General features: G+C 38.7%; 2 protein-coding genes across 3 annotated transcripts; one reads left to right on the top strand and one right to left on the bottom strand.

The window, feature by feature from the left end:
• Positions 1 to 968: 968 nt before the first annotated feature.
• On the top strand, positions 969 to 4,445 carry OTP51 (endonuclease). The gene is made up of 2 exons (XM_008804732.5): positions 969 to 1,601; positions 2,249 to 4,445. Exons 1-2 carry the CDS (start codon positions 1,032 to 1,034, stop codon positions 4,109 to 4,111), a joined length of 2,433 nt encoding a protein of 810 aa, XP_008802954.3. The 5' UTR covers positions 969 to 1,031; the 3' UTR covers positions 4,112 to 4,445.
• Positions 4,446 to 5,368: 923 nt separating this feature from the next.
• Positions 5,369 to 10,260, bottom strand: LOC103716646 (putrescine-binding periplasmic protein-like protein). Of its 2 annotated transcripts, none has more exons than XM_008804731.5 (7): positions 9,790 to 10,260; positions 9,123 to 9,280; positions 8,323 to 8,571; positions 7,218 to 7,352; positions 6,740 to 6,922; positions 6,256 to 6,417; positions 5,369 to 5,973 (listed from the first exon to the last, which is right to left on the bottom strand). In XM_008804731.5, exons 1-7 carry the CDS (start codon positions 10,175 to 10,177, stop codon positions 5,569 to 5,571), a joined length of 1,680 nt encoding a protein of 559 aa, XP_008802953.3. In that variant the 5' UTR covers positions 10,178 to 10,260; the 3' UTR covers positions 5,369 to 5,568. The 2 variants fall into 2 exon arrangements, with proteins under 2 accessions (XP_008802953.3, XP_088579226.1); XM_088723100.1 differs by having other exon boundaries at positions 9,123 to 9,268; positions 9,790 to 10,176.
• Positions 10,261 to 13,148: the final 2,888 nt, after the last annotated feature.

Below are 13,148 nucleotides of genomic sequence, written 5' to 3'. Positions count from 1 at the left end.
TCCAAAATTTCTTGCTATAGGAAACCCTTTCTAGTATTGTGGTTTAAAAACTCTCCTATAGTAAGTTTAATGGATGTTTGAATGATTTGAAGGTATTTCATTATATTTATGTATAAATAACAAACGTACGTTAAAGTTGATGATATTTACCCATTAATCTATCGTTTCAAACAATTGAAATGTTCATAGCTAATTTAGGAGCTATATAAGCGACATATGAGCTGTGAAAAAGAAACCGGGGTTGGAAAGAACATTTTATGAATGGTTATATCCTATCAATCATGATTACAAGTAGGACATTTGATGGATATATTTTCTGTTTTTGTTTATGCAGTTCTCCTTTCTCTCTTTCTTATTCAAGAATAAATATAGATATGCTTTTTAGAAGAAGAGTGCATTTTTGTAGAAGGAAAGTTGCATATCCCAGTGCAACCAATCATTCACATAAACAAGGACAAGCATAGTAACAATATTCTTTCAATTAATAAAAAAAATTTGAATTATTTTAATTTTTTAATTAGCTAGATGACTCTTAATTGTTTAGTAATCAATCCAAAAACCTCCAAAACCTTTCAATGATTTATGAATTATCCATAAATTTATTAATTATAAATTTTTATAAGTAATTGAAAAATGTTTATGTATTTTTTTTATTTATTGAGATTAGTTATTAAACAATAAGCAGTTACTCAAGGTTTCACCCTATGCATTACTAAAAGTTTCACCATATCCATGGAGTACAAGATTGATCGTCCTTATTTCAATTTTGATGAATTTTCCACCCTCATTCTCTTGAATATATTTGGCAATCCATCCTATCCAAAAAAAAAAAAAAAATCATCCTTATATATATATATATATATATATATATATATATATATATATATATATATATATATATATATATATATATATCATTATCATAATTTAATATATTTTTTAGAAAAATATATCCTAAGCTCCTAGTTGTTTAATAGTAACCGTCCGCTCGCCGTTGCCCGTTGGGTGGAAAAAGAGGGAAGCAAGAAGCGATGCTCCTCCCACTAAGCCCCGAGCTCTGTTCCACGGCCGCGCTTCCCGCCGGCCTCTCCCTCCGCCGCCGCTACCACCCGACCGCCTCGACCTCTCTCGCCGCTCTCCGACACTCCCTCCCCCTCCCTTCCCCTCCCCGCCTCCTCCATTGCGGCGCCCTCTTCTCAAACGCCCCATCTCCCCTCCCCCTTCGCCGCCGCCTTCCCTCACCTAAAAGGGCTTCTTTGGTCGCCGTGGAGCCCTCGCGACGAGAGGAAGGGCAAGGGGACGAGGGGGAGATGGAGTCAGAAGACGCGGGAAGGCCTTTGGTTCAGCCGCTCTCGGATGGGACCGCAGAGAGGGACATGAGGTCCCTTCCCTCTCCCACCGTCGAAGTGAGGGAGCTGGAGGAGCTCCCGGAGCAGTGGAGGAGGGCCAGGATTGCGTGGCTCTGCAAGGAGCTGCCTTCCCACAAGAACTCCACATGCGTCAGAATCCTCAACGCGCAGCGCAAGTGGATCACACAGGAGGACGCCACCTACATCGCTCTCCACTTCATGCGGAGCCGAGATAATGAAGCCAGTTTCCGGGTCGGTAGTAGTTCCAGATTCTGTGCGCCGCTCTCTGTTTTGATGGATCAATCTATTGCCCCCTAACTGTTCGTTTGTTTGCCTCACCGTACAGAGTTCTCTTGTTTCATACTCCTTTTCTTCTCAAAATTTGTGTTTTTTTCCCCCTCCTTGGCAGCACATGATTGAGCCTCCAAAGAGAATTGAATTGTTTAATTTTAGCTGTCTGAACGAAGTCTGTGCTTCAGGTTCACTTGTTTGCTCCACTTCAAGCACATCACTTCTTTCATCCTCCTATTCTTCTCAAAAATTCGTTGCTGTCCCCATCTGCAGTTAATGCATGAGGCCTAATGGAAATTTGATGCATCAAACTGTTTTTTTTTTTTTGGGTTCAGAGATTCATCAGCTTTCAGGTTGGAGAGCTGTTTGATTTCAAATTTGTAAACGTGCGGCCCCATGCCTCTGGAGTCTGGATCCTTTTCGAACTCACCTGCACACTTCCGCATGTCTCAGCCTCTTGTCGAAATTTCATTTCGCTCACCTCCATTGTTTGTTTTGTGTGGCCCATTGGTGATCTTGTGCACTAAGTCAGCTTTTCTTCTCTTTAGCAGAAGAGGATTGAATTGTTTAGTTTTCAGCTGTCTGAATGGATGGCTGGTTGATTTCAGGTATACAAATGGATGGCCCAGAGGCACTGGTTCCGGTTCGATTTCGCTCTGGCGACGAAGCTAGCTGATTACCTGGGAAAGGATCGGAAATTCACAAAATGCCGCGAGATGTTTGATGCCATAATCAATCAAGGTCGCATCCCCAGTGAGTCCACATTTCATATTCTGACTGTTGCTTATCTCAGTGCACCTGCAGAAGGCTGCCTTGAGGAGGCGTGTGCAATCTACAATAAGATGATTCAGTTAGGTGGTTACAGGCCGAGGCTCAGCTTGCACAACTCTCTCTTTCGAGCACTTGTCCGTAAGACAGGAGGGTCGTCAAAGCATTATCTCAAGCAGGCTGAATTCATCTACCATAATATGGTGACATCTGATCTTGAGGTTCATAAGGATATCTATGCTGGACTAATATGGCTCCACAGCTATCAAGATGTTATAGATAGAGAAAGAATTGCTGCTCTGAGGGAAGAGATGAGGCATGCCAAAGTCGAGGAGAGCAAGGATGTTTTACTCTCCATCATGAGAGCTTGCTCCAAGGAAGGAGATGTAAAAGGAACAGAGAGAACATGGCTCAAGCTTTTAGAGTCCGGTTGCAGTCTCCCTTCGCAAGCCTTTGTTTATCGAATGCATCTTTATGCGAAGGCCAATGAGCCAATGAAATCACTGGAGATATACAAAGGGATGAAGGAGCAGAAAATACCCGTAAGTGTTGCCGCATATCATAAGATAATTGAGGTCATGTCGAATGCTGGAGAAGTTGAAACTGTGGAAGAATTGATAGATGATTTCATTGAAAGTGGCATGAAGCCTCTCATGCCTGCCTATCTCGATTTGATGCGCATGTACCTCCATTTGGGAATGCATGACAAATTGGAACTTACATTCTCAAGATGCCTCGCGCTATGCAGTCCGAATCGGACCCTCTACAATATATACTTGGAATCTTTGGTAACGGTTGGTAACCTTGAGAAGGCCGAGGAGATTTTTAATGAAATGCATGAGAATGGGACAATTGGTACCAATGCCCGCTCCTGCAACACCATTTTAAGAGGGTTTCTTGCCGTAGAAGATCATGTTAAGGCTGCAAAGATACATGATATAATGCGTCAAAAGAAATATGATGTTGAACCTCAATCTCTTGAAAAGCTTCATTATGTTCTTAGCCAGAACAGGAAGGTAGTCAGAAGAACTGTGAGTATGAAACTTGATCAGGAACAACGTGAGATTCTGATTGGCTTGCTGCTAGGCGGCATACAGATGGAATCAGATGAGAAGAGAAGGAATCATGCAATCCATTTTGAGTTCGATGAAAGTTCCGGTGTCCATTCTGCTTTGAGGACGCACATTCATGAAAGATTTTACGAGTGGTTGACTCAATCGAGCAGGTTAGCTGAGGATGATCATGAGATACCATATCGATTTTCTACTATCTTACACTCTTATTTTGGTTTTTTCGGTGATCAGTTCTGTCTTAAAGGACGACCCATGATTCCAAAGCTTATCCACAGATGGTTGTCAGCACGAGTTTTAGCATACTGGTACATGTATGGGGGATTCAGAACATCCTCAGGTGATATTTTGCTCAAGATGAAAGGAGGAAATCGTGAAGATGTTGAAAGAATTGTGAAGGCAGTGCAAGCAAAGTCCCTAGCTTGTAGAGTAAAGAGAAAAGGTAAAGTGTTTTGGATAGGTCTTCAAGGAAGCAATGCAGATGCATTCTGGAAATTAACAGAATCTTATGTTTTGGAGAGTGTCAAGAATCTTCTGGCACCACATGATGGTCTTACAGGAAATGGAAGGGAAGAAGGTCAATTCCATGACTCTCAGATTGAGTTTGATCCTGTTGAGCAGGGGTCTGTTTAGAAGGTGGTGAAAATTTTTCATTATTTTCAACACGAAGCTCAAAGATGCTCAAGACTAGAAAAGGCCATTAACATGAGTGTAAGTTTTGAAACTTACTTTTGGTGCATTTTATTGCTGCAGCGGAAGGCCATTTGGTTCGAGGATGAAACAACATAACTGAATCTAGAAGGCAGGGATTTCGCTGGTTTTAATAAGATGAGTTCATGCAGGTGAAGCACTTTTGGGTTTCAGTGTGCCCAAATCAATTATTGTAGATGAAGCATTCCCTTGTTGAAATTAAGTATAGTTCATACGTTTAATTACTTGAATCATTACCAGATTATATTTTTTTTTCTACTTTCTCCCATGCACCACTTCACATTATTTATTTATTCTGCTGGCCATAGATGTTGTTGTTCCTATAAATTGTTCTGTTGGGGAAAGTTGGCTTCAAAACTAGTTGAGGGAACCTTAGGAGTTTACACCTATGGAACTAAAAAGTTATAAGCTGGCTTCTGAATTTCTCATGGCACTCAATGTGCACGGAGGCAAGGGATGATTAGGGTGTGCCTTAAGATTTGTGCTTAAGCTTGGAGACTTGGTAAAGAGGAGAGGACTAAAGGCTGGCAAACCGAGATAGTACCTTTAAAACGGATTTGAAGTCAAAGTTATTGGATGTAATCTTTGTAGTCTTTTTGTTGCTAGGAAACCATTTCTTACACACATGCATAGGGCTTCTATGTTCCAGTTTGTTGTTGTTTCTGCAAAACCCCCTAAAGAAATCGATAGATGATATATTTTTTCTGCTACCAATAGATAGATGATATATAATTTAAATACAGTTCCATTTTCTTAGCTGATCCTATGTAAATCATTTCAACTATTCTGATTAACATTTCTTAATCATAAAAAACAATAGCTTGTCTTTAGTACTTGAATAGAACTTGATCATTTGACCTTTCAATTATATTCAGCCATTCTTATGAGGGAAGTGAGTTGAAGATTATAGAAGAGAACTGCTGGTCTCTAGTGGTTGCCATAAGATTTCAACGGTATTCGGCCATTCCTCTGAATAATCCAAGCAGTGTTTACCATTTAGTGAGACATAAGCATGATCAACATCCCTATTCCTACGGCAACACTTCCCTCTTCCTCTCTCTCCGAGAGAGAGAGAGAGAGAGAGAGGGACCCTGTCCTTGACAGTGGCACCTGATTGAACATAAGCTAGCCAATCTACAATGGTCTTTTTTTTAAAAAAAGAAAAAGAAAAATTAGAAGTTGGTCAAAGTAATGCATAATGATGAAATGAGCAGTTACAAATGACCCAAAAAGCTGTACTTAGACACATGAACTAGTCCAATAATTTTAAACAGAAAGATTTTTATAATGGCAAAGTAGTTGAATTCTATTTTTATGCACTAATATTTCCATAGAATGGAAGATCTAAGAATTAAGAGCCTAAAATCCCTGCAGAGTTGTCAACACCTTGTTTGTGGATTAAAGATTGATCTGACATGATAAAGCATGCTTCTGATCCAATCAGCACCTTGTTTCTGCATACTAGATATCAACCACTGGTGGTCTTCCACTGCCTTCTCCGATAACGGCTCTAAAAATTCACATTTCATTAATATATCAGGTGGAGGTATTCCTTCAATGAGATTTGTATCAAGTTTTGGTTTTCCCTTTCCAAGTTCTTGAGATCCTTCAAGTGGAGGATGCTCAAGAACGAATGGAGATGCTCCTGGGACAACTTCCTGCTGGAAAGGCAGTCCTCTTGCAGTCTGTAAGCAGAACTCTAGCCACTGATTAACTAGCGGAGATGGACTTCTGACTCTGCCACCAATTTGATCTGTTGCAAATCTCGCCGCATAGGGTATTGCCTGAAAGGGGTTAAATATTCAACTAATAAAGGATTTTCGGAACCTCCTTAATGGAGGCAGTTAGCATGGTATACATACATACATATATACATACATACATATGTACATGTATATGTATACTGGTTCTTAAGCAAGAATCAATAGGTATTATGTCAGCATGGCAAAGTACGCAAAGGCCAACTAGTGCATTAGACGATGAACAGTTGGAAGCCATGATAAGGGGAACTTATGAACAGCAAATTACAAGCATAAGAAGAGAGTTAAAGAGAACCAAGATCATACCCATAAGTCGGCCCATAGACTTGTCCCAGACTTGGGAACAACCACTGCAACATTAGACATGCGCTTGGCAGAAGGAATAACATCACTACTCCATCCTACAGCAACCCAGACTTCTCCTGCCCCAAATGCCTTTAGGTAGTGCACACTGTCAAACAGTCGTACCTGCAGAATGCGACCAGAGTCTCAGCATTTAATCAGAAGCAGACATCATAAATTCAGCATGCCTATTCAAAATAGTAATTGTTGCCTTTACTTCCAATATACGATGTGACCATTAATCAATTATCAGTAAAAGATTGAGTAATGTAAGTGTAAATTATTCCAGGTGAAATTTAAGAACATGCAGCAAAGGCAGTACAAAATCAAAGTGAGCTTTAACCCTTAGTACACATTCACACCATAAAGCCACTAATTTGAAATAAAATTGGGAATCCATTCTTTGTATTGTAAGACGCCCAACAACCTGAAACCATCTTCTTTGTACCTGCCTTTGAAGCATTGTCAGATTATGCAGGACAGCTTCTCTCCCACCAACAACCTGTGATTCAATATCCTTTGTATTGTAAGACGCCCCCATATGTTTCAAAACTGCACCAACAACCTCTCTAGGAGAATCAACCATTGAAATTTTTCCAGCAAGTTCAGGCCTCCATAAATCCCCCCAGTCCTGCAATGATTACAATGTTCCTAGTTTAGAACTAGTTTAGAACATACAACATAGGCATATGCACAATAGCCTCAGTTTGAACTTACAGACAGACAGACAGCATAGCAATAGTCTAGATTCAAATTTTCTTTGAATGATTAAGAATCATACGGACATCAGAATTCAGAATAAAAGCAGCCTAAGTTTCAAAATTTGTAATGACGTCCAGAAGTAGAAAGTGAATCATTTTAATTGATTTCTTTTGCTGATGGATTAATCACAATACTGGACAGGAGTACACAAGAAAGAAAGTTACCTCTATTGGCCTCAGATTGTGCTTTCTGAATTTGTTCTTCTTGTATGCTATAAGCATGGTTCCCCAACGATAAGGAACCCCCCATACGTAGCCATTAGAATCTAATTCTCCCTTATTGTTCCTGCATAGATATACCTGAGAGACTTTGATAAAACTATACCAGTGATTTTGATACAAAAGACCAGAAGCCAATCACAATTCATACTGAGCACCCGGAAAGTCAACTATGGTGCAAAGCCTGAGCAAACAATTGGACTTTTACGAACACTTGGCATTCCTACGAACACTGCTACAAGTTTGATAATGACAATCAAAGCCCAAAAAGGATAGAAGAGGACAATAGGTATGATACATCAGTTGCAAGGCATGCTGGAACCCAATTTATGTGAGTGAGTGAGTGAGTGAGAGAGAGAGAGAGAGAGCATATGACAGAGCAGTTAATTCATATTAACAGGTCATAGCTTACACGAACACTAACCAGTCTTTCAAACTCAAAAAATAGTTGAGACATAGAAACTGTTTTTTGTAGAATATTTGCTAAATCAATTCACTTGTAGTGAACTGGGCTTGCCCCGGTGGCCACACCGCTCTGCTTAGCAACCAAAGGTTCTGCACTTGAATCTTGGATGGTGCATTCCCAATTACTCGACCTAGGTAATTATAGTGTGGATGGGTCTCACTCCCTTTCCCTCAAAAAAAATAGATTTCTTCACTCCTAAAAATAGAAATTTAGAATTCTTTAGAATGCAAAAATAACTCAATAGTGGGGCCATTGCTTGACGCAATAGTAAAGGGCTTCAGTTAACAAACACAATGGCACAAGTTCAAGTCCTGGGGAAGTACACATAACTGTCCCCTATTGGGTCTGTCCCCAGTCTGCCCCTTCAAGACCTCAAATTGCCACGATCATAACTGGGTAATGACAAAAATAACTCAATAGGCATAAGTGTATACACTGATCAACTTCATGATTTACCATACATTACTTAAACAATTTTATGTGCAAATACTTATCTTTTCAATATTTATGTTTGTGGGTATGGGAGCAGACCCAAATAAACGATAAGGATCAATGATGTATGGATTACAAGTACCAGGTTCTCACCTTCCATTTGTTGCCTAAAACTTTAAACCAAGCTTCCCATTCTACAGCTTTCATGGGTTCTATTAAACCTCCAATAATGGCATGGCTGAGCCAAGAATCACCGACAGAAACTATATCAGCTGCCATGGCAGACTTAGGCTGCAGAGAACCTTTCTTCGAAGCCGAGAACAAGTCAGAGAAAATGGACTCAAGACTTCCTCGGAACTCTGGGATTAATTTCAACCTTCTTCCTTGAGCTTGAATGAACTCCTATATTATACAAAAAATATAAGAAAGAACAGCATGAATTGCTGAAAACAATACGATAACCAGACTTATAACAATGTATTGACAACATTGAATCAGAGAAATAGATGCAAGTGAAAACCAAAGGGTAAATCATTTATGCTTGACAATTGAAAGATTGGCCTACAACAAGATTTGTGAGCTGAAGCTAACTTGAGCTCTGTTCTCCTGCATCAATATGACAATGGAAAAAAGTTCCTCCAGAAAGGTTTCAGATGACAAGCACTTATTATGTAGTACATTAAAAAAAAAAGGAAGTAGTGTGCAGAATGGTATCTACTTATGAATGCAAGTATAAAATTTGAAGGACGTTGTTTCACTCTAAAGAACTTGATCATCTCCATCTCCATAACAGCATTAATTCCTTTTGGACCAGAAACATTTCAAAATTTAGAATAATCCCAATCATAAGCGAACAAACTAATAAAATCAACAAATAAAATGCCAAAGGCCATACAACAAGGCCAGATTGAGCAAAGGATATTTTCTTTTCGAGATCATAATGAGGCACCAACCTTAATCCACGAGGGTGGTATGGATCCACGAAGGGCAACGATCCTTAAAGGGACAGTAAGAGCATATGTCTTTGACTTCCAACTCTCAAGTGCAGCCCTTAACTCCTCATCCTCCACTCTTTCAGCAGTTGTATCAGAGCTCTCCACTGCATGACTCCCTTCAAGTTAATGGATTTGGCACCATTGAAAATCCAGAAGCACCAACATCATTCCCAGCAAACAAGAAAAATAAAATCAATGAAGCATTTATAAAGTATTTCTATCTTTTTTTTAAAAAAAATCTCTTATATGTTACATGAATTGGTGTCAACTAAACATCGAGATGATAGAAAGGACAAACCAAAGGTGGGTTTTTTTCCCAGTATCACTGCTTCTGATACCGAGAAAAGTTCATAACTTTGATATCCGTATGCAATCCAACAGTACCAACAAAATTTCGGGCAAACTAGAACTCCAAAATAAAACTTTGAAATAAAAATTATGAAAAATAACTCCTACAGCAGTCAATAATTAAGATGTTCAACTCAACAGAGTTTGCATAGAGGAAAAACGAAAGGTGATATTTTTTATTCCAGAATCGTTTATTCCTGAACAATGGAAAACAAAAGGTAGGATTTTTTTGCCTCAACTGTCATCGCCTCGTGATACAGAGGGAAACGCCACATACCTGAGGCGGTGGCAGCGGTGGGGGGAAGAATTGGAGCAGAACCGATGGCACAGGCGCGGGCACCGAAACCAACGAGGTAGACGGCGAAGGCGGCCAGGTGGACGAGCAAAGCAGAGTGCCGTCTGAGGGTTTCAGCGAGGGAGGGGAATGGAGAGGGTGACGGCGCCGGGCTGGTGTGGCCGCCAGACAGGCGAGGGAAGGAGGTCGAGGAGGAGGAAGGGGGTATTTGGTTAAAGGAGGCGACGCTCGGGCTCCGGCGCCAGGGAGATCTAGGGTTAGGGTTTGAGAGGTGGAGGAGGAGATGAGGAGGGGACGGGAAAGGGAGAGCTGCCATGGGAGAGACCAGAGGGCTTTGGATTGCCGACAACGTCATAGTATATATCACCATAGAATGGATGTATGAATGATAAACTATATATAAGTCCTAAAGAGGATGATGAATTATTTCTGGACTCACCAATTATTTTGGGTGGATTGAAATCGCCAATTTTGGGCTGCTTTTGAATCCGTTTTTCTTTATTTTTTTTAAAAAAAAAGAAACAATTTTTTTTCAGATTTATTATAATCAAAAACATATTTATTTTTTTTATAACAAAACAATCGATCCTAAAATAACTAAAGACCGCAGTAGAAAATGAAAGCATGAAACCGAGCAAGCACTAAGAGAGTGGAGAGTAGGGAAGGGGGATAACCAAGGACATGGGAGCCACTCGAATGAAAGTATGCTCGATGAATATCGAAAACAAACAGACTCCACTTTCGAGAAAATAATTGAATGGATGAATACCAAAAATGAACGAACATACAAATGACGACGAAAGATAAATATCGAGAACAAACGAACAGATATCGAAAATGAATAAATGAATGGATGATGGCGGAAAAATGTCGAGAACCAACGAATGAACAGATGGAAGAGATGGTGGGATTGCGGAGGACGACGATGAGATGGTGGAGAAAGTCACTCGACAGGCGCACAATGATGGGAGGAAGAGAAGAGTGGCGAAGGCCTTCAGTAGGCAGAAAAGTGGTGCCAATATCGAGAGTCAGTTGGAGGGAATAAAAGAGTTATTTAAAAATTATTTTAAAAAATAAAAATAGGAATAACCAAATATATATATTTTCCATTTTATTTTTTATTTCTATTTATTTAGCAAAATTATGCCAAATGATTTAATAAGTAACTATGGAATATAGGATGTTTTATGGTATTGTTTATTTATTTGTAAGAACATCAATGGAAGCGTGCGCCTCCTTCTTTTTCTTCACCAAAATTATTATTTACATGTGTGTGTGTGTGTATAGAGGGAGAGAGATATAGATATATACTCTTCATTTCATTCTATTTTTGCAAAACCACCCTAAACTTCTAGTTATAAATAAACTTAAGCAATATTGCAAAGATGATATAATAGTGTGAAATAATTTATCTCAAGAAATAATCTAAGTCATCGGATTTTATTTACTCATTCAAACCATTAAATTTTAAAGTTATAAATTCAGCCTTTAGAGGGGAAAGTTGGCTTTTCAAGTACTTAAGTGGAGAGGAGTTCTATATATTGGTAATTTATTTTTAAAACTTTTATTTTGTTGTTGTAAACTTCAGTCCTGATTGAAGAAACTTGAGAGGAAGAGCCTCACCATTATACTTGTGCCATACACAATCATCCTGGAAAATAAGTTATAGCTCCATCCTTCTTTGATCCACAGACCATCTTCCCATTAGCCATTGCAGCCATCCAAATCACTTGTACCTCTCTACCCTAGCGACTTCCACCACTTCATATATGAAATCTTGGTGATGGCCTTGAATAGGGTTCGCAAGAGAATCATCTAATCTAAGCTCTGAAATATCTCTAAGTGTTAATAGAACTCATTTGTTTTCTCCCACTAGCCTAATGTATCTGATATGTATGATTGATGGAAGTCAAGATAATGATGCAAAGCACTTTTTAGAAACATTTAAAAAGAAAGCAAAAAATGAGTAATTTTTTAATTAGATGAGAAGGATATGCAGCACACGTCACACCCATCACATACAGATGTTGCAAATTTAGCTTTGATGTTGATGACATCTAACCAATTACCTTGAGAGGGTACTCTAATTAAATCTTATGGAATTGTTTAATTTATAATATAGTTCTCGTTATTACAACATGAAAGTGATGTATGAGATAATCTAATGGAGAATTCAGCACTAAAATAAACCAATGGTTCATACATATGGTGGTGCAGGTTAGGATAAATTATAAAATCAGCAAACCTCCTTGCATTGACATGTTGAGCTCATGAGTGGAACACTATCCAAATGTAAAGGGCAACCCCATAGTTTCCAAGTTGACAAAGTATTTGTAACAGAGTACTTGTAGCAATCCATAACATCACTCAAAAAACCTAGTCGGAAGGTATTATTTGGGTTCCTTAATCCTATATAAGTACCAAAACCTATCCAGCGAATAACCGATGTAAGACCAAACACACGCCGCATGGATCTTCACATACTCCTCTCGTTTAATCCCTGATGTTCTCGAGGAGGGTTTAAATCTAATCACAAGCACCACGATCAGCACATGGTTAGCCCCAATGATCCGTACTGTAATGTCTCCTAGTTTACATACGTTAGAATCTCACCTCCAAAAAATTAGTCGGAATGTATTGTTTAGATTTTTTAATTATGTATAAGTATGCAAGATCTATCCAACGAATAATTGATGTGAGACTATATTGACGCCTGCACGGGTCCTCACAGTATTAGTCTAGTCAATTTTTCAGGGTATATCTTTTATATCAACGTTAATAACAAGGTTATATAGCTCTTTATTTTTTATTCAATGATATATGTATTGACGAGCCTTAGTTTCTAACATAACATGTCCCATAGATGACTATGGTTCCTTGAGAGAGTATAAGGAACCGATACTTTATAACTAGACGCACTCCTAAAGTTGACGCCTTAACCTTGTTTTCTCTCTTTTCAGCAAAGATTAAACTAATCATACAATTTCTCTTAGATAAATGTATAAAACAGCATCTCACAAACAAACAGGCAGAATAATGAGATTATTAGATGGAAATAAGCATAATGATTCATGAATTGAGCAACAACACTATCATCAGATCAATTGCATCCATAAAATACTAATCTCCAATCCTCATGTTGTGAGGTATAATACTAAGAACTCATTTGGTTTGCATAAATTGTTTTTAATAAAGTATTTTTCAAAAAAGTTAGCATCTGAATATATGTGATATTTAAAAAATATTTTTTTCATATTTGGACTGGCCATAAGAAAGTGTCGCATTCCATATTGACTTATATTTAGTTGAGCATTTATTTTTTAAAAAAAATATAAAATACC

The sequence above is a fragment of the Phoenix dactylifera genome, chromosome 6 (genome assembly GCF_051530095.1).
Source record: "Phoenix dactylifera cultivar Ajwa chromosome 6, Ajwa_hap1_PhDact_Kaust_v1.1, whole genome shotgun sequence".
NCBI lineage: Eukaryota > Viridiplantae > Streptophyta > Magnoliopsida > Arecales > Arecaceae > Phoenix > Phoenix dactylifera.
Note: the sequence above shows the minus strand (reverse complement) of the source record. Positions and strands in the feature narration are given on the sequence as shown.

What these genes read in the sequence shown, in the direction of transcription:
- OTP51 (XM_008804732.5), top strand. Translation starts at nt 1,032, where the DNA reads ATGCTCCTCCCACTAAGCCCCGAGCTCTGTTCCACGGCCGCGCTTCCC. An exon ending in ATAATGAAGCCAGTTTCCGG is followed by an intron (nt 1,602 to 2,248) that starts GTCGGTAGTAGT and finishes GGTTGATTTCAG; the next exon opens with GTATACAAATGGATGGCCCA.
- LOC103716646 (XM_008804731.5), bottom strand. Translation starts at nt 10,177, where the DNA reads ATGGTGATATATACTATGACGTTGTCGGCAATCCAAAGCCCTCTGGTC. An exon ending in TTTTAGGCAACAAATGGAAG is followed by an intron (nt 7,353 to 8,322) that starts GTGAGAACCTGG and finishes AAAGTCTCTCAG; the next exon opens with GTATATCTATGCAGGAACAA. An exon ending in TGACAATGCTTCAAAGGCAG is followed by an intron (nt 6,418 to 6,739) that starts GTACAAAGAAGA and finishes CGCATTCTGCAG; the next exon opens with GTACGACTGTTTGACAGTGT.